Here is a 17557-nt window from a genome sequence, read left to right on the forward strand (position 1 = left end):
CGCGTCCCACCCCCCGCTCGCCATTGGGCGCCGTGCCCGCCAGTCGCGGGCGGGGCCGAGCGGGCCGCGCCGGGCCGGGCCGGGCCGGGCCGCGCCGGTGGCGGCGGCGGCGGCGGCGGCGCGGGGCCCCGCCATGGCCCACTTCGAGACGCAGTACCAGCGCCTGGAGAGCTCCTCCACCGAGTCTCCCCCCGGCGGCGGCGACCTGCTCGTCCACGTCCCCGAGGGCGCCAAGTGTGAGCGACGGCACCGGGGGTTGGGGCCTGGCCGGCGGCGGGGTGCGGAAGAGGCCGGGGGCGCGGGGGAGAGGCTGGACACCGAGGAGAGCCGCGGTGGCGGCTGCGGGGCCGGTGTGGGGTGCCAGGGGCAGCGGGGAGGGGGTAGGTTGTGCTGGTGACAACACCAGGGGTGGGTGTTCTCAGGACCCCTCACCCTGTGCTGCTTCTTCCTTCAGCTCCGTGGCATCACATCGAGAACCTCGACCTGTTCTTCTCTCGCATATCCTTTTGCAGGGCGAGGGTCAGGCGGGATGTATCCCCCTCCTCCCGGCTCTAAGTACAGGGAAAACACTGAGCTTTGTGTAACTTTGTGTCAGCCACTCCTGTAGGACAGTACACACACAGCTCCAGAGGGGCTGACAGAACCCCCCCCCCGTGCCTTGGGACGCTGTCACTTGTCACAGGGTCATACACGTGCTTCTAGGAATCCTTGGAAAAGTGACCATGATACTGTTGTTACAGCTAATGTGTTATATTCTTAACAGAATTTTACTGCTAGCGTGGCATTTACAATCAGGGTAGTACAGGGTTTCTGTAGGCAGAATCAGTGTAGTACAATTTTATAAGTAGCACAGAACGGAATTCTATAGTATCTCTTAGTTTGTGGTTTCTAATCAGGTGGACTCCTCACAGATCAGGACATATCTTAATATATGGTTTGCTGTATCAATATAATGAAGACTCAAAAATCACATAAGAGAATTTGAGTCATTCACCTGGTCCTCATTGGAAGCAGATGGCAGTGAGGGTATGCCTGGCTGCTGAGGGGTCCTGAGTCTCACTGTCCACCAGCAGCTGTGATACAAGCTCCACTCAGGATTTGTAACTCCTTGATTTTGTGGACAGTGCTCTGGGTGCTGTTAATACTTCCCTCTACTGGGGAAGATGGGGTCATCACCTCTCTTGGGTTGGCCAGAAGCCTGGGACCTTCAAGGACAGCACGGAAGAGAGTAATCAGCCTGGTGCCAAGGAATCTTGAGGCCCATGGGGAGGGAAAGCAGAAACCTGTTTGATTTATCTACTTGGTTCACAGGACCTTCAGTGCCTGATAACTGGGCAAAGGGTGACCCACTAATAGGTGACACCCTTAGTGACACAGCAGGGCTGCTTGCCTTATGAAATGGTGTTAGTTATGCTGACCACATTGCTGGGGGCAGGAGCAGGTGCCAGGTGCCACTAAATGCATTTTGTCTGTCCCTGCCTTGTCCTGCCCTGCCCACTGCTGTGCAGCCTGAGTGCAGGCTGAGTTTCTGCTCTGTGCTGAACAGACCCCCGCTATGGGTGTTGAGTGCAGGAAGGAAGGAGCATGAACGAAGCCAAGTCCCTCTACCCCAGCTGTGCTTTACCTGGGCAGAGTGTGTTTTCCTTGTTTTCCTGCACTGGGGAACCAACTTGCTGATGAGTAGGGGTGGGAGAGATTTTTTTCTTGGTGGTGAAGGGAGGCTTGGCTGAGGAGCTGTGGAAACCAGTGGGACAGAAGCCTCTTCATCCTTCATCAGAAAGGAGTCTCCATGCTGTTTTCCTTGACTGTGGCTTCCACGTCTATAACCTGCATCAGAAGAATGGCTTCACTTGCATGCTCATTGGAGAGATCTTTGAGCTCATGTAAGTGCAGGTTCCCCTCTGTTGTGGCTGCTGGGGAACAGCCACTGGCACTTGCCAAGCACTTGCAGCTGTGTAGGTGGAAGGGCTCCTTTCAGAATTATCCTGTCTCCCCTTCATCAGGGTTTTGCGTGCCCCAGACCTGCATTTCACTGTGAGGAACTGTTGTCTGTGGGTGTTCCTGCTGCCAGGGCTGTGGGATTGTATCTCTGTGGCATATGACCCTGCTGCTTCACGTTTTGTGGTGGAGCAGAAGGGCGATTCCCTCACAACGCTTCTCTTTTTTCACAGGCAGTTCATCTTTGTGGTAGCATTCACCACTTTTCTTATCAGCTGTGTTGATTATGACATCCTCTTTGCCAACAAAGCATTAAATCATAGCCAGCATCCCACTGAGCCCATTAAGGTGACTCTGCCAGATGCCTTCCTGCCTCCAAATGTCTGCAGTGCAAGGTAGGGGCAGTGGAGGGCACGTTACCCACTGCTTTTGTTTTCCTACGTACTCAGGGCTCCTGTCTGGGCCTGTGTCCCACTACTTGCCTCTTCTTGCTTGCAGAATCCAGGCAAACAGCTTCCTCATCTGCATCCTGGTGATAGCTGGGGTTTTCTGGATCCACCGACTCGTCAAATTTATCTACAATATCTGCTGCTACTGGGAGATTCACTCTTTCTACATCAATGCCCTGAAGATCCCCATGGTAAGTCGCTGAGCCAGGGGTGCCATACAGGGCTGCTGAGGGCCATGGGAGGCATTTGCTGGCAGTTGCAACTTGCCTTCATGCCTCTCCTCTTCTCAGACTGAGCACTCTTCCCTCTGCTCCATAGCCACGTGATCTCCTTTCGGCCTCTCCTCCAGCAGCCAGTTTGTTCCGTGTTACCCTCTCTGTGCTCAGTCTGCCTCTCCGCCTGCTGGCGCGTGCCTCTGCCATATGCCACCCAATATGTGTATTCTTCAGTGGTGGCCTTTTCTGTGATGCCTTCCACAGAGACAGCATAAGCGAGGATATCCTCGTACCTCCCTGGGATGTGAACAACCTCACCTTCCTTGTTTATTTGGGAGGCTTGGAGCTACTTAGTTGTGAAGGTCACACAGCAGATCAGTGTGTCACAGATAGGGCTGGAGGCTTGCATAGACAGCCTAGTGCAGAGTCCTTGCTCTGATGAACAACATGAAAAGGCATGTGTGCATCCTTTGGAGGAAGAAAGTATCTTGAGAAAGGTGGGGTGAGCTGAAAGGCTTGGACTGTCCCCAGGTTTTCCATGGGCTCCCTCTGGGACACTTAAGTCCCTTCCGTGTTTGTTTCTCCCTGCTGACTCCAAATGGCAGCTCTGGGAGGAACCACGGAGGCCTGGACCTGTGTTTATGCCTCCAAGGAAGGTGGTGCATGCGTGGCTGGGAAACAGTCATCTGTGCTAATCTAGGGGTAAAGGGCACCATGGCAAGGTGTGGGGTTTGCCTGCTGCAGGCTGAAGTGGTGCCAGAAGGTGCCTCACGCCCTGGTGTTGCATGCACTCTGTCAGCACCTCAGGGTGTGTGCTGGGACCTGGCTTCTGTCCCTGGACACTTCTTGCTCCTAATCTTGCTGCTTGTCCCCCTTCCAGTCCACCCTGCCCTACTACACCTGGCAGGAGGTGCAGGCCCGCATTGTGCAGATCCAGAAGGAGCACCAGATCTGCATCCACAAGAAGGAGCTGACCGAGCTGGACATCTATCACCGCATCCTCCGCTTCAAGAACTACATGGTGGCCATGGTGAACAAGTCACTGCTGCCCATCCGCTTCCGCCTGCCCCTGCTGGGAGACACTGTCTTCTACACACGTGGGCTCAAGTACAACTTTGAGCTCATCTTCTTCTGGGGCCCTGGCTCCCTCTTTGAGAACGAGTGGAGCCTGAAGGCTGAATACAAGCGGGCTGGGAACCGCCTGGAGCTGGCTGAGAAGCTCAGCACCCGCATCCTCTGGATTGGCATTGCTAACTTCCTCCTCTGCCCCCTCATCCTCATCTGGCAGATCCTCTATGCTTTCTTCAGCTACACGGAGATCCTGAAGCGGGAGCCGGGCAGCCTGGGCGCCCGCTGCTGGTCTCTCTATGGCCGCTGTTACCTGCGTCACTTCAATGAGCTGGATCATGAACTGCACTCGCGCCTCAGCAAGGGGTACAAGCCAGCTTCCAAGTACATGAACTGCTTTATCTCCCCGCTTCTCACCATCGTGGCCAAGAACGTGGCCTTCTTTGCTGGCTCCATCCTGGCTGTGCTCATCGCTCTCACCATCTATGATGAGGACGTGCTTGCGGTCGAGCACGTCCTGACCACGGTCACCCTGCTCGGGGTGGGCATCACTGTGTGCAGGTGAGGCGGGTCTGTGCTGCCTCTGTGCTCCTGGCAGCGCTGTAGGGAGCAGTGGGGCTGGCAGCAATGCGTGTAGACATGCTCTTTGTTTGCAAGTGGATGTGAATCTGTGTGGATGAGGGACATGGCTGGGGAGAGGTAGTGATCCTGGCTGCAGTAGTTGTATGGTATGAGGGGCTGGTCTGATGGGAAGGCTACAGGTAGAGCTGTGATATGGGCCAGTCACCCTGCCCTCCCAAGATGACAACTCCAGGAACTGAGGTGTAATGCTGTGATATTTCCCTGTCCTGTCATGCAGGTCTTTCATCCCTGACCAGCACCTGGTCTTCTGCCCAGAGCAGCTGCTGCGAGTTATCCTGGCACACATCCACTACATGCCTGACCACTGGCAGGGCAATGCCCACCGCTACGAGACCAGGGATGAGTTTGCCCAGCTCTTCCAGTACAAAGCGGTGAGCTTGCCTTAACTGTGGGGCTGGGGCCTTACCCCCATCCATCAGAGGATGGAGAAGGTGCTGGAGAGCTCAACAGCTCCTGGGCTTAGAGAAGAACAAGGCAGCATCCTCACAGATACCCTGCTCCAGAAGATGGAGGGCTGCCTCTGGGATCTATTTTGGGATTGTGGGTTTTTTGACCCTCAAGTTTGTGCTGAACCCATCATTTCTGTGCTTAGGTCTTCATCCTGGAAGAGCTCCTGAGTCCCATCATTACCCCTTTGATCCTCATCATCTGCCTGCGGCCCAAGTCCTTGGACATTGTTGACTTCTTCCGTAACTTCACCGTGGAGGTGGTGGGTGTGGGTGACACCTGCTCCTTTGCCCAGATGGACGTGCGCCAGCACGGCCACCCTGCGGTAGGTCCTGTGCTGCCCACCAGCATGTCTGCTCCTTTAGACCCATGAGAGGCCCCAACTCACCACTCCTGGCAGCCCACAGCCCAGCCACCCACCTCTTGGTAGGGTGTCTGGCTTTGGCAACACAGGTCACCAGCTCCAGAAGGCTCTTGTGGCCCAGCTGTGATTATTGACCAGATGCTGTGGGAATCAGGCTCTGCCATGTCTTTGATGTCATTGTCTGTTTTCGTAGCCAAGGGTTCTGTGTTCTCAGGAGACTGAAATGTGGACATTTAGAAAGCGTGGCCACTTCTCTCCTGCTTGTACTCAGGACAGAAGCAGTCTAGAGGAAATAAGAAGCATTTTCCATTATGAAAAATCTATGATGGAGGGAAAAGGGGTCCATCTGTTTTGTGTGCCTTGAAATTTAGATTACTTGCCTAGGGAAAGACTTCCTAGTGACACAGTCATCAACTTGGAAGGAAGTGAACTCATTGTGGCAGGAAACTTTTAAGAAGAGTTATTTGTTGAGTCTAATTGTTCCTGTCTGTGTGACTGTTCCCAGTTCCCCAGTTCCCTTGCAGCAATTCATGTTCTGAGATGGAGTTGGAACAAACTATGTTTGTAGCTTCTTCTCCTGAGATGGCTGAATGAGCATGGGGACTTCTGGTGTGGCATCTGCTCCATAGGGTGCCATGGCCTTGCATGGGCTGGGTGTTGCATGCTTTGCCCAGACTGATTGCAGGATTCCCAGGGCTGGCAGGGTTGGTGGCAGGGTTGCAAAGCAGATCCTGTCTCTCATTACCTGTCTCTTGTCCACAGTGGATGTCAGCAGGAAAGACGGAGGCCTCCATTTACCAGCAGGCAGAAGATGGCAAGACAGAGCTGTCCCTCATGCACTTTGCCATCACCAACCCCAAGTGGCAGCCACCCCGCGAGAGCACAGCCTTCATCGGCTTCCTGAAGGAGCGGGTGCACCGGGACAGCAGCGTGGCCCTGGCTCAGCAGGCTGTGCTCCCTGAAAATGCCCTCTTCAGCTCCATCCAGTCCCTGCAGTCGGAGTCAGAGGTGCCCAGGCTCAGGGCGTGTGGGTTGTTCTTGGGGTGCTTGCTACATGCTGGGAAATTCATCGTCAGGCCCTCTGGGTAATTTTGCCCTTGCCTGGGATGAATCTGGGGATGAAAATGTGGTAGATCAGCACTATCTGGGACACTTCTGGGTTTCTAGAGAAGGTAATAGGCTGTCCTAGAGCCCTGTGAGATGAGAGAGGGGCCTAGATAGCCCAGCTCTGTGTGTCTGGTGAGATCAGTCCTCCAGCTCTGCACAGCACAGTGACACTTTCTCTCTGAACTCTGCAGCCTCACAGCCTGATTGCCAATGTGATAGCAGGCTCCTCAGCACTGGGCTTCCACATGAGCCGGGACGGACAGGCTTCCCGCCATCTCTCAGAAGTGGCCTCGGCTCTGCGTTCCTTCTCCCCGCTCCAGTCTGCCCAGCAGCCTTCCAGTGGATTCCAGGCATCGGGAAGGGAAGGAGAAGGAGCCCAGCCTCGTGGTGCCAGTGCCATGACAGCCTCTGGGTAAGCTGCTGGGTGGTGAAGGGCAACCTTGGACATTCCTTTACCCTTTGCCCAAATGCCATCCTGTGTTCCTAGATGCATGGTGGCATTTATCTCTGCAGTCTGGACAGCGAGGGACATTCAAAGCAGAGTTAGACTCAGGTGTGGGTGCTGGTGCCAGGTGCTAAGGCTGGCCCCAAAGGGTAGTGTCAGGGTCCTGTTGCTCTCCTGTAGGTACTACAATGGTGAGAGACCATTGTAGGGAAGAGGCAGTGCCATAGCAGGGCTTGTGTATTTTGGGAGATGCTGCAGAGGGGCCTCCTCATACCCAGTTCAGGAGCAGATCTCTGTGAGCCTGACATTAGAGTGGAGAGGGGCTGGACATTGTGGGGGCACCTGGGCAGGAAACACTACTGGTGTGTTCTGTGGCAGTGCTGATGCAAGGACCGTGAGCTCGGGGAGCAGCGCCTGGGAGGGTCAACTGCAGAGCATGATCCTGTCGGAGTATGCCTCGACTGAGATGAGTCTTCATGCACTCTACATGCACGAGGTGAGCAACCCAGAGCTGGGCTGGCCAGAGAGGCATGGAGCAAGGCAGGCAGGACTGGGCTGCCCTGTCCATTGTGACCAGAAAACTAGTGTGCATGCAGTGCCGTGGAGAGGGTGTGTTTGGGCATCTGGTTTCTCCCATGCAGCTGAGTCACTGTGTTTTGGTTTGCAGTTGCACAAGCAGCATGCCCAGCTGGAGCCTGAGCGGCACACTTGGCACCGCCGGGAGAGTGACGAGAGTGGGGAGAGTGCCCACGAAGAGCTGGACACTCAGCGGGGCGGCCCCGTCCCCATTCCCCGCTCTGCCAGCTACCCCTTCTCCTCACCACGGCAGCCTGCCGAGGAGACAGCCACACTGCAGACGGGCTTCCAGCGCCGATACGGTGGCATCACAGGTACGGAGCCAGGGCAGAGGTCTGAGTGTGGGTCAGAGCTCTGTAACCCATGTCCTTTATGGACTGGCTAGACACTGGCAGTCCTCCAGGTAGCTGATCTAATTTCTCGCCTCTCTTGCAGACCCAGGCACAGTGCACAGAGCCCCATCACATTTCTCCCGCCTTCCTCTGGGAGGCTGGGCTGAGGACGGGCAGTCAGCGAGGCACCCAGAGCCTGTGCCAGAGGAGAGCTCGGAGGATGAACTTCCGCCACAGATTCACAAGGTAAGGGGGATGGCTGTGGCTGAGAGGGGCAAGGTGTACTCTGATGCCAGGTTGGGGTGCCGGCAGCTGGTCCCAGTAGGTGCCACATTGTCTCTCTATCTTGCAGGTATAGCCTGGTAGACTGGGGATCTCATGGGGCTTGCAGATTGGGAGCCACCTGGACAGCAGGATGTGGCATGGGCTTGATTCTTCTCCTGTACTGAGTGGATATTTTGTTGCCATCAATTGCTGAAGAGACAAAACTTGCCAGGCCGGCGTTTTTGCTGTGGCACCTTGTGTCTAGCCATGTGTCAAGTCAACGCCAATCTGACTTGTGGGGTGAATGCGTGTGTGAGTACATAGCTGTGTCTGTGTTCACATCTGTGTCGTCCGTGTCAGAGGATCTCTGCAGAGCCTGTGGAAACTGATGTGATGGGACTAGCAGTGAGGAGCTGCTGGTGGACTGCTTTGGAGGTGGCAGCAGGAGCTGCTCTTCAAATGGATGGGAGATGGCATCAGCTCCATCCAGATGGGCACCTGAAGCTGGGACCTGCCGTCAAAATGAGGGCAGGAGTTGTTGAGGGTGGTCTGAGGGAGCTCAGCCTGTAGCACCACACTGCCCTGCCTGCAGCCCTGAGAAGGTGCCTAGGATCATGTTAGTCCTCCCAGAGAGGACCAGTGTTGTGCCTCTCAGCCCAGAGCAGGACAGCAGTGGGGCAGTCTCCCAGCCCTCTGTCCCTGCACCCTGCAGAGGGATGGGCCCTGGTCGCTGCTGCTGGTATGAGTACAGGTGAGATATAGAGCTGGTGGGAAGAGCTCTGATTCGATCCAGAATGCTGCAGCTCTTCCCTGACTCATGACAGCTGGCTCATTCCCTGCATGCAAGAAAGGGTCATTGGAGTGATGCCTCCGTGCCAGGGCAGCAGCATCCTCCCATGTATGGCACCTATGGGATGTGGGCTGCTAGTGGGCTCTCCTGCAGTGCCAAAGAGACCCCAGTGCGGAGCAGCCTGGCATCTTCTGGGAGTGCTCACAGCCCACTCAGAGCCCACCCTGAAGGGCTTGTGCTCTGTGTGTTGGTTCCTTTTCCCCAGGCACAAAAAAGACCAGACCTTTTTCCCCATGCCCAGGTGCTGTTGTATTGGTTCAGTCCTGATGCAGCTGTTCGTGTGGAACTGGGCCTTTCCTCTTCCCTGGCTAAGGGTTTGGTTCATCTCAAATCTTGCCCAGAGGTTCCCAGCTCCTCCTTTCCTCCTGAAACCTTCGTTTTGCTTACAACATGGTTTCAGCTGCTTTGGAGACCATGCAGCTATCTCATGCCTGGCAGAGCAAGGAGGGGCATCCTGAACCTGGAAAGGAGAGGCATGCCTCAGCCCAGACTTGGGATGGTGGTGGGGAATCAGGATCCTAGCTGTGCAATATAGCCTCAGACAAGACCTTCCCACCATCCTCCTGGTTTCCCTCTTTTCTCTTTGCAGCTTCTGGGGAATTGCATCCCAGCTAACTCCTGCCCACGACTTCCTTTCCATTCCCCTTGCCTCTGGCAGGGGCTGCTTGCTTTTGTCATGCGCTCTGCGAGCACTGCACATCCTCCTCTGCTGTCTCTGGAGTCCAGGGCCATCTCTCTTCTCGTGCCAGGGTTATTGACCTTTGCCCTTTGAGCCTGGGGCAGCTGTAAGCCACCTGCTGCCAGTGCTTCTGCACCTGGGTAGCCATGAGCAGGCCAGGGGGCTTGCACGGCAGGCTCTTTGGGCTAGCAGGCTCCTTATTGCCATGGGAGGGCTGGGCAGGGCTGGGCTACAGCTGCTCTGGGGTCTGTATGAGATCAAACAGAGTGTTCTAAAGCTGAGCTCAGGGTGGGGATCGGCTCTTCAGTGCTGGGGTCAGGGCTCTGTGGACCTGGGGGCTGCTGGGGTCCTTCCATGGAGAAGTGGCTGCAACCACTCCACAGTAGCTTCAGCTTGGGTCTGTCATGGCTTGGTGAAAGAAAGCAGAAAGCAAATCTCCTAGGAACCCAGAATTTCCAGTGGCTTCTCTTGGTGCCCAGGCTGCTGCCTCCCCTCTCTGGGCCTAAGGGACAGTGTATCTGGGCTTCTTAATGGAGTTGCTGCTGTTCTGTACAGCCGAATGGCTGAAAGCAGTGCCCTGGGGCAGGGGGAAACTCTGGATCTTGCCCTGGGCTGGCAGGAGGGAGAGGCCAGGCATAGCAGGCCCAAGTCTTTGCCGCATGTTTTGCTTGTGTCGTCAGTGTCCCATGTGCATGGCGAGCCACTCTTCCTCATCTCCTCCTGAGATGTGCGGGCACGGAGGTCCCTGGGGAGTGCAGTATCAAACCCCCGTGCCCTCGCTGTACAGCTGTATAGCCGTCTAATAAAGATGGGGTGTATCATCCCTGCCTGTGTCCGAGTCTCCCTTCGCTCTGTGGTACGTGCAGCCCACCTGCGCCTGCCTTGCGCTGGCAGCAGAAGGCTGGGAGGAGCCAGCCGCCTGCTCCGGCGGCACGGGGAGCTCCCGGGAGGAGACAGCGGCTATATTTATCCCGGGAGGGCAGTGCCCCGTCCTGCCTGACCTCTGTGGAGGCCCCGCGGGGGCTCCTGGGGCTATCGCGGCACCGCAGGGCCAGGCTGGCGGCGGCGATAAACGGGAGCGGGCGTCTCACGTCGGAGGCGGAGACCCTCCGTGCCTACCGGCCCGGGAGTGAGCCCACGGCACCGACCGCTGCCCGTCCCCGGCGCTGCGGGGAGGTCCGTGCCGCCGGGGGCTGGGTCCGGGGGCCCGGGGAAGGGCCACACGCAGGGTTGCCGGTGCCCGTGCCGGTGCCGGGAAGGAGGCGGGCGGCAGGAGCCGGCGGTGCCGGCGCGGGGCGGGGAGCGGGGCGGGGCGGAGCGGCGCCAGGGCCCGGCTGGCAGCGGCGGGCGGCGGCGCGGGGCCCGGAGCGGGCCAAGGCCGGCGGCCCAGGGCAGGTGAGCGGGCGCGGCGGGGCCGACACGGAGGCCGGTGAGACACGGAGGCGGCGGGGCCGCGGCCGCCTGTGCCGGGCCGGAGCGGCGCCAGCACCGCCCGGGCATTCGTGCGGCGCGGCCTCTGCCTCGCCCTCCGCGGGCTTTTCCTTGATGCGTCCCTGTCCTTGCCCTTGCCTCTCTCCTGCAAGGCCCCGCGACTCCCCGAGCATCCTCCGCATCCCCGCCCGCTCGCCCACCCGCGCCCCTGCCGCTGCATCACCGCCCTTGCTCCCTCCCACTCGAGACCGTTCCCAGCTTCACTCTGCCTTCCCGTCTCTGCGGCTCCCGCTGTTCTCGTGTCCGAGGGCATCCTCGGGGGCCCGGGTGGCTCTGGAGGCCCCAGTCTAATGTTGTGCCCCCGTCCAGGGCACACAGCAGGTGTGGTGCTCATGGCCATCCCCATGCAAAGCTGGCCCTGCTTGCGTGCACTGCCTTGTGTGTGCTGCATGCAGCGTGTCATGTGTGTCCATGTCCAGCGGTACTTGCCCCTGCCCTGTGAGGGCCCTTGCTGCTTGGCCATGCCATCCCAGTGTGAGTCCCTCTGTGCAGGTGGTACCACAGCCCATCCTGAAACCTTGTCGTGGGCTCTCTTCTCTCCACAGCTGGTGACCTGCCAGGATGGCCGTGCTGGGGGGCTACTGTGAAGGCAACAACTCCATCACCCAGGCCTGGGTCCAGCAGGGCTTCCAGCCCTGCTTCTTCTTCACGTTGGTGCCATCTGTGCTGCTGAGCGTCTGCCTGTTGCTGGGTGCCCTGCAGTATGCCTGCTACGCCCGCTTCAGCCGTGCCATGGAGCCCAAGTACATTCCCCGCTCTCGCCTCTACCGTGGCCAGGTCCTGCTGTCACTGCTCCTGGCCCTGCAGCCCTTTGGTGGGCTGCTGTGGCAAGGAGTGGGGCTGAGACAGCTCTATGGGTATATGTTGCTGTATGCCTGCCTCTGGGCCCTCAGCTGGGGCTGTGCCATTGCCCTCCTGCAGCTGGAGCACACCCGGGTGCTGGCCCATGACCGAACACGGGGCCATGGCACCGTCCTCCTCCTCTTTTGGGCACTGGCCTTTGCTGCTGAGAACCTGACCCTGGTGTGCTGGAGGAGCCCTCTGTGGTGGTGGGCACTGGAGGACACCAACCAGAAGGTGGGCTGGTGATCTGTGGCCAGAGAAAGGGGGCTAGGCACTTTTGGGAATGGGAGGGACTGCGGCATCATGGTGTGGGGCTGGAGTATGCATGTACTGCCATGCCCAGGGTGTTTACAGTTCTGAGTTGCACCCACACATCTGCCAGATATTTCAGTCCCAAGCTGAATTATCACACATCTCTCCATGCCCCCACCCAGCTCCTGTCCTGCTTCTACCCAGCCCAGACCCAGGTGCAGAAGTAGGGCTGTTTCCATGATTCCCACAGCCCTTAGCCCCCATGTACCCCTTAGGGTAGGTGCACCTTGAGCCAGAGGGCATGGAGCCAGCTGATGCGGGGAGGAAGGAAGAAGTCTGGGCGCTGCCTGAGGTGCTGTGCTCAACTAGGGACTCCCACTGGGCTGTATGGGGTGTCCCCTGGCACACTGCACCCCATCCCCATGCTCTGCACATTGTCTCTCTCAGATCATACCCATCCCATGCTCAGGGTTGTGCTCAGGGCCAGCTGAGATGCTGAACTCTCACTCTCCATTCAGGTGCAGTTTGGCTTCTGGCTGCTGCGTTACGTCTGCACATTCATGCTCTTCATTCTGGGCATGAAGGCCCCGGGGCTACCCCACAAGCCCTACATGCTGCTAATCAATGAGGAGGAGCGGGACGTGGAAAACAGCCAGGTGAGTCCTGGGACTGAAGCAATTTTAGGATATGGCCAGGAAGGAGCTGGGGATAAAATGGAAATACAGCTGCCCTGGGATCAGCATCTTCATGAGATGTGGGAGGAAAAGGTTTAGGGCTGCCCAAGCTCCCTGCTTGCTGTCACTAGGATGCAGCCCTGTTTAGAGGATGGAGGGGCACTCTGGAGTGGGACTGGTTTTCTTGGGGTGTTGCCCAGGACCATTACCAGCAGGATTGGGTGCTAGGGCAATGACTCCTTTCTCTGCTCTCCCCCAGCCACTCCTGACTGATGGCAGCAGGACCACCTCCACCTGGAAGGATTTCCGGAGGAAGCTGCGGCTGCTGGTGCCGTACATGTGGCCGAGGGGCAACCACCTGCTGCAGGGGCTGGTGCTGTTCTGCATGGCACTCATGGGGCTGGAGCGGGCCATCAACGTCTTCGTGCCCATCTACTATAAGAACATTGGTGAGGCACCTGGATCTTGGGGTGTGAGGCTCACCACAGCCTCACCAAGTGCTGGGGGGTGTTGAGGTGACCGGGAGGGCTGCAGGGGTTTGGCAGGAGCAGAGTCCAGGGGGTCAGGGTCCAGCACTGGCTGCTGGGGCTGGTTCCCACTGGTACCCTGGGATGCTCCCTGTCCCTCCATCCTGACCCTTGGCACACTTCCCACAGTGAATGAGCTGACAATGGGTGCTCCCTGGCACACCCTGGCCTGGACTGTCTGCAGCTATGTGGGGCTGAAGTTCCTGCAAGGTGGAGGTGCTGGTAAGGACCTTTGGGAAGGATGGGGCACAGATGAGAGATGATACTGGGCACATCATACCTATTCTGGGGTGGCCAGGGAAGTCCATATGCCCCATCACTGCTGCTCTCTTGGAATCAGCAACCTGAGCTGGTCCCAGGTTAGGGAGACTGAATGGGCTTCATCCCAAATCCCCCTTTCCCAGCTGGACTTTTGGAAGTCTTCTGCATGCCCCGGTGGGGCTGATCTTGGTTGACCTTTCAATGTTGCCCTGCAGGCTCCACTGGCTTTGTGAGTAACATGCGCACCTTCCTGTGGGTGTGGGTGCAGCAGTTCACCAACAGGCAGGTGCAGGTGCAGCTCTTTTCCCACCTGCATGGGCTGTCCCTGCGCTGGCACCTGGGGCGTCGCACTGGTGAGGTGCTGCGGAGCGTGGACCGGGGCACCAGCAGCATCAACAGCCTGCTCAGGTCAGAGTGTGCCCGTGGTGGGTGGGGGGTTGGCTGGGCAGCCCCACCCAGCTGGGCTGATGCCCATTTCCCCTCCCACCCCCCAGCTACATCATCTTCAGCATTGTCCCCACCATTGCGGATATTGTCATCAGCATAGTTTACTTCACCTCGGTCTTCAGCGCTTGGTTTGGCCTCATCATCTTCGTGTGTATGAGCCTGTACCTGAGTGAGTGGGGGGGCTCAGGGTGCAGGGCTGCCAGGCTATGGGGTGGCAGGAGCCTTGCAATGCAGCTTCCTCCTGTCCACAGCTCTGACCATCTTCATCACTGAGTGGAGAACCAAGTACCGTCGGGACATGAACACACGGGACAACGAGGCCAAGTCCCGGGCCGTGGACTCGCTCCTCAATTTTGAGACGGTACTGTAGGAGTTGGGGGGGTCACTGAGGACTGCTTGGGTGCTGATACCAGCTCTGCTCCTGTAGGTGAAGTACTACAATGCAGAGAGCTATGAGGTGAACCGCTTTAACGATGCCATTGTCAAGTACCAGGTACGGGGTGCTCAGTACTTTTAGGGGCACCAAGGTGGAAGAAGCCAAACCTCATAGGCACCTGTGGGGATGATGGAGATCACCGCGGGTCTGGTTTTGAGGCAGCAGCATCCCACAGGACTTTGTCTCTTCCAGGTCTCAGAGTGGAAGGTCAGTGCCTCACTGGGCCTTCTCAACCAGACCCAGAACCTGGTCATTGGCCTAGGGCTGCTGGCAGGGTCCCTGCTCTGTGCCTACTTTGTCACTGAAAACAAGCTGCAGGTAAGGCTGGTGCCAGCCTGTGCAGACCCCTGCTGAGGTGGGGCCCTGGGGCCGGTGGTTACAGACTCCTATACCCTGTCCCTTCCAGGTGGGGGATTTTGTCCTCTTTGGCACCTACATAATCCAGCTGTACACGCCACTCAACTGGTTCGGGACTTACTATAGGTAATGCTGGGAGGTGTGGAAGTGCCTGGTGTCCCCTTCTCCATGGGTGACTGGGTTGGTATGTGCTCCCCAAACCCTTTGGTCTGTTCTTTGCCCTCTTCAGGATGATCCAGAATTCCTTTGTGGACATGGAAAATATGTTTGAGCTTTTCCATGAGGAGCAGGAGGTGGGTGCCACCTTTCCTGGACCTTGCTCCCTCGCTGGGCCTGTGGTCCTGCCCTGGGGATTGGCTGGCTCTGAGCCTGAGCCTCTACTTCAACAGGTGAAGGATGTGGTGAACGCCAGTGACCTGCGCTTGGAGGCTGGGCAGATTGAGTTTGAGAACGTGCACTTCAGCTACATAGATGGGTATAGGGTACTGGGCACAGGCTGGGACCTGCTACAGCGATGTGGGGCCATGGAGTGGCCCTGAGCCCTTGTCCATGTCCCTCTTCCAGGAAGGAAATCCTGCAGGACGTCTCTTTCTCTGTGATGCCTGGGCAGACCCTGGCTCTGGTGAGAGTGGGACTGTGAGTTCACTGTGGGAGGGAAGGATGGGGATAGAGAAGCTGGAAAATACGAAGGTGGGAAGGATGGCCCCCAGCAGGACCAGCCCTTTCCTGGTCTCCAGCAGCTGGGAATTGGCCATGTCTAAGTCTCTTTTCCTTTGTATGTAGGTGGGACCTTCAGGCTCTGGAAAGAGCACTATCATCCGTCTGCTCTTCCGCTTCTACGATGTACGGGGTGGCTGCATCCGCATTGACGGGCAGGACATCTCCCAGGTGAGGGGGAAGGGCCTCCAAGGACCAGGGAGGACACACCTCATCTGGGCCCCAGCTCATCTGGGCCTCTGGGCAGCACTGCTCAGTGCAGGCAGCAGCACCTCCCCACGGCAGGGGTGAGCATGCAGCCCCCACAGCCCCTCTGCAGGCTGATGGCTGTGACAGAAGTGGCAGAATGGCACAACTCCAGGACTCCAGGATGAAATGTTGGGTACTGACCACGGCTCCCTGGGAAGGTCCAGGGCACTGTCAGGGCTCCCCACTGCAGAGTGGAGATGCAGCTGAGCCTGTGGTGCAGGGCACCCCTACAGCACATAACTTGCAAGGAGCAGGGCTCATGGCTGAGGGTAGGATTGGGTTTTGGAGGGATCTTTGCATTTGGTGTGGGTGTGCCTGAGCCCTCTCCCCTGCCTCCCAGGTGAAGCAGGCTTCGCTGCGTGCTCACATTGGGGTGGTGCCCCAGGACACGGTGCTCTTCAACGACACCATCGCCAACAACATCCGCTATGGACGGATCCTGGCCACTGACCAGGAGGTACAGGAGGCAGCCCGGGCTGCTGACATCCACGACCGTATCCTTTCTTTTCCTGATGGTGAGACCCCTGCAGTTCCCGCCATCCTATGGTCCCGTAAGACCTTCTAGCTGCTCTCACAGGTATCCGTGGGTGACATCTCCCACGGGGACACCACTTGACTTTGTCTTGCTTTGCCTTTCCCTGCCTTCTTTCCCGGGCTAGATCAGCCCCTGGGCAGGGATAAGCTGAGGCTCCACCATGTGGCTGTGTAGTCACAGCAGGACCTCCCAGGGCAGCAGGTCCCCATCTCCATTTCAGAGGGCACCAGCACATCATGTTTCTGTTCTTGTGGCTGCAGGATACAACACCCAGGTGGGAGAGCGGGGGCTGAAGCTGAGTGGGGGTGAGAAGCAGCGCGTGGCCATCGCACGCACCATCCTGAAGGGTCCCCACATCATCCTGCTGGATGAGGTAACAGCTGCAGCCCCAGCCCTACCCAGCTCTGCAGTTGCCCCCACAACGTCTGTCCCTTCCTCATGTTGTGTCTCACCTTGCAGGCCACATCTGCACTTGACACAGAGACTGAGAGGAACATCCAGGCTTCTCTGGCCAAGGTCTGCGCCCACCGCACCACCATCGTTGTTGCACACAGGTAGGAACAAGGGGAAGGGCTGATCTGGGAGTTGGTGGCCAGATCCTGCAAGAGTGGCACACAGACCTGCCCCCTGATCAGGAGGTGAGAGCCCCTGGGGTTGCATCTCCTGGCACTGTGCAAACCCTCAGGAACTCTCTGCCACCCAAGTCAGGGTAACACCTGCTTCTCCCTGCAGGCTCTCCACTGTGGTAGGTGCAGACCAGATCCTGGTGCTTAAGGATGGACACATAGTGGAGCGAGGGAGGTGAGCACAAGGGGAGGGCTGGGGGAGGGAATCCCCTCCCTGCCTCTGGGGCCAGCTCAGGACCCTGCATCCCTCTGCTCTCCTCACAGGCATGAGGAGCTGCTGCAGAAGGGAGGTGTGTATGCTGGCATGTGGCTGCAGCAGCAGACTGGGGACGAGGGCGAGAGCAAGGAGCACCACACTGAGAAGCCCCAGAGCAGCAAGAAAGTGTCATGAACATGACCAGGAGTTCTGCTGTGATGCTGACTTGGGTCCAGGCCCCCACACTGCCTGGGAGTATTTTGCTGGCTGCAGGCAAGGGCCCTGCCTGCCCTAGAACTGCAGGGGCTTGGCTGGACACTCCACTACATTTGTACATGTTTATTTTGCTGTTGTGTAGTTTCTTAAATCAGGTCCTTCCCAGGTCCATGCCTGTGTGCTCTGGGCAGGGTACATGCCTCTTGGTGGGGGCAGGCAGAATGAGTGCCTGCAACCTTGGGTCAAGTGGCAGCTCTGCCATGAGGTTGAGCTCCTTGGGCTTAGGTGGGCAGGGGGCTGAGCAGGCTGTGAGCACCTGCCCCATCCCCACACAAAGGGCTGAGCTTGGCAGGG

The 17557-nt window shown here is 58.0% G+C and overlaps 2 protein-coding genes across 4 annotated transcripts; both read left to right on the top strand.

Moving 5' to 3' along the window:
- Positions 1-36: 36 nt before the first annotated feature.
- ATG9A (autophagy related 9A) lies at positions 37-10199 on the top strand. Its single transcript, XM_074548644.1, has 14 exons — positions 37-236; positions 455-497; positions 1818-1883; positions 2172-2333; positions 2437-2578; positions 3483-4231; positions 4530-4683; positions 4905-5084; positions 5886-6131; positions 6422-6642; positions 7054-7171; positions 7343-7565; positions 7687-7829; positions 7936-10199. The coding sequence occupies exons 1-14, from the start codon at positions 134-136 to the stop codon at positions 7939-7941; spliced, it is 2556 nt and encodes an 851-aa protein (XP_074404745.1). The 5' UTR covers positions 37-133; the 3' UTR covers positions 7942-10199.
- A 131-nt stretch (positions 10200-10330) lies between these two features.
- Positions 10331-17327, top strand: ABCB6 (ATP binding cassette subfamily B member 6 (LAN blood group)). Of its 3 annotated transcripts, none has more exons than XM_026792308.2 (20): positions 10331-10552; positions 11413-11944; positions 12481-12618; positions 12896-13085; positions 13293-13385; positions 13640-13832; positions 13919-14040; positions 14123-14232; positions 14299-14364; positions 14500-14625; positions 14714-14790; positions 14894-14957; positions 15054-15139; positions 15229-15286; positions 15448-15552; positions 15971-16145; positions 16426-16538; positions 16625-16719; positions 16898-16966; positions 17056-17327. In XM_026792308.2, exons 2-20 carry the CDS (start codon positions 11429-11431, stop codon positions 17180-17182), a joined length of 2523 nt encoding a protein of 840 aa, XP_026648109.2. In that variant the 5' UTR covers positions 10331-10552; positions 11413-11428; the 3' UTR covers positions 17183-17327. The 3 variants fall into 3 exon arrangements, 2 of the variants coding, with proteins under 2 accessions (XP_026648109.2, XP_005485275.2); XM_005485218.3 differs by lacking the exon at positions 10331-10552 and adding an exon at positions 10615-10771; XR_003379893.2 differs by lacking the exons at positions 10331-10552; positions 16898-16966; positions 17056-17327 and adding an exon at positions 10615-10771 and having other exon boundaries at positions 15971-16087.
- Positions 17328-17557: the final 230 nt, after the last annotated feature.

The sequence above is a fragment of the Zonotrichia albicollis genome, chromosome 10 (genome assembly GCF_047830755.1).
Source record: "Zonotrichia albicollis isolate bZonAlb1 chromosome 10, bZonAlb1.hap1, whole genome shotgun sequence".
NCBI classification, from domain to species: domain Eukaryota; kingdom Metazoa; phylum Chordata; class Aves; order Passeriformes; family Passerellidae; genus Zonotrichia; species Zonotrichia albicollis.

Bases quoted from the DNA above. Each gene is read 5' to 3' on its own strand.
- ABCB6 (XM_026792308.2), top strand. From the start codon at position 11,429: ATGGCCGTGCTGGGGGGCTACTGTGAAGGCAACAACTCCATCACCCAG. The intron at 14,791-14,893 runs GTAATGCTGGGA...TGCCCTCTTCAG, and splicing joins TGGTTCGGGACTTACTATAG to GATGATCCAGAATTCCTTTG. The intron at 16,146-16,425 runs GTGAGACCCCTG...TTGTGGCTGCAG, and splicing joins TATCCTTTCTTTTCCTGATG to GATACAACACCCAGGTGGGA.
- ATG9A (XM_074548644.1), top strand. From the start codon at position 134: ATGGCCCACTTCGAGACGCAGTACCAGCGCCTGGAGAGCTCCTCCACC. The intron at 498-1,817 runs CATATCCTTTTG...CTGTGGCTTCCA, and splicing joins CTCGACCTGTTCTTCTCTCG to CGTCTATAACCTGCATCAGA. The intron at 6,643-7,053 runs GTAAGCTGCTGG...GTTCTGTGGCAG, and splicing joins AGTGCCATGACAGCCTCTGG to TGCTGATGCAAGGACCGTGA.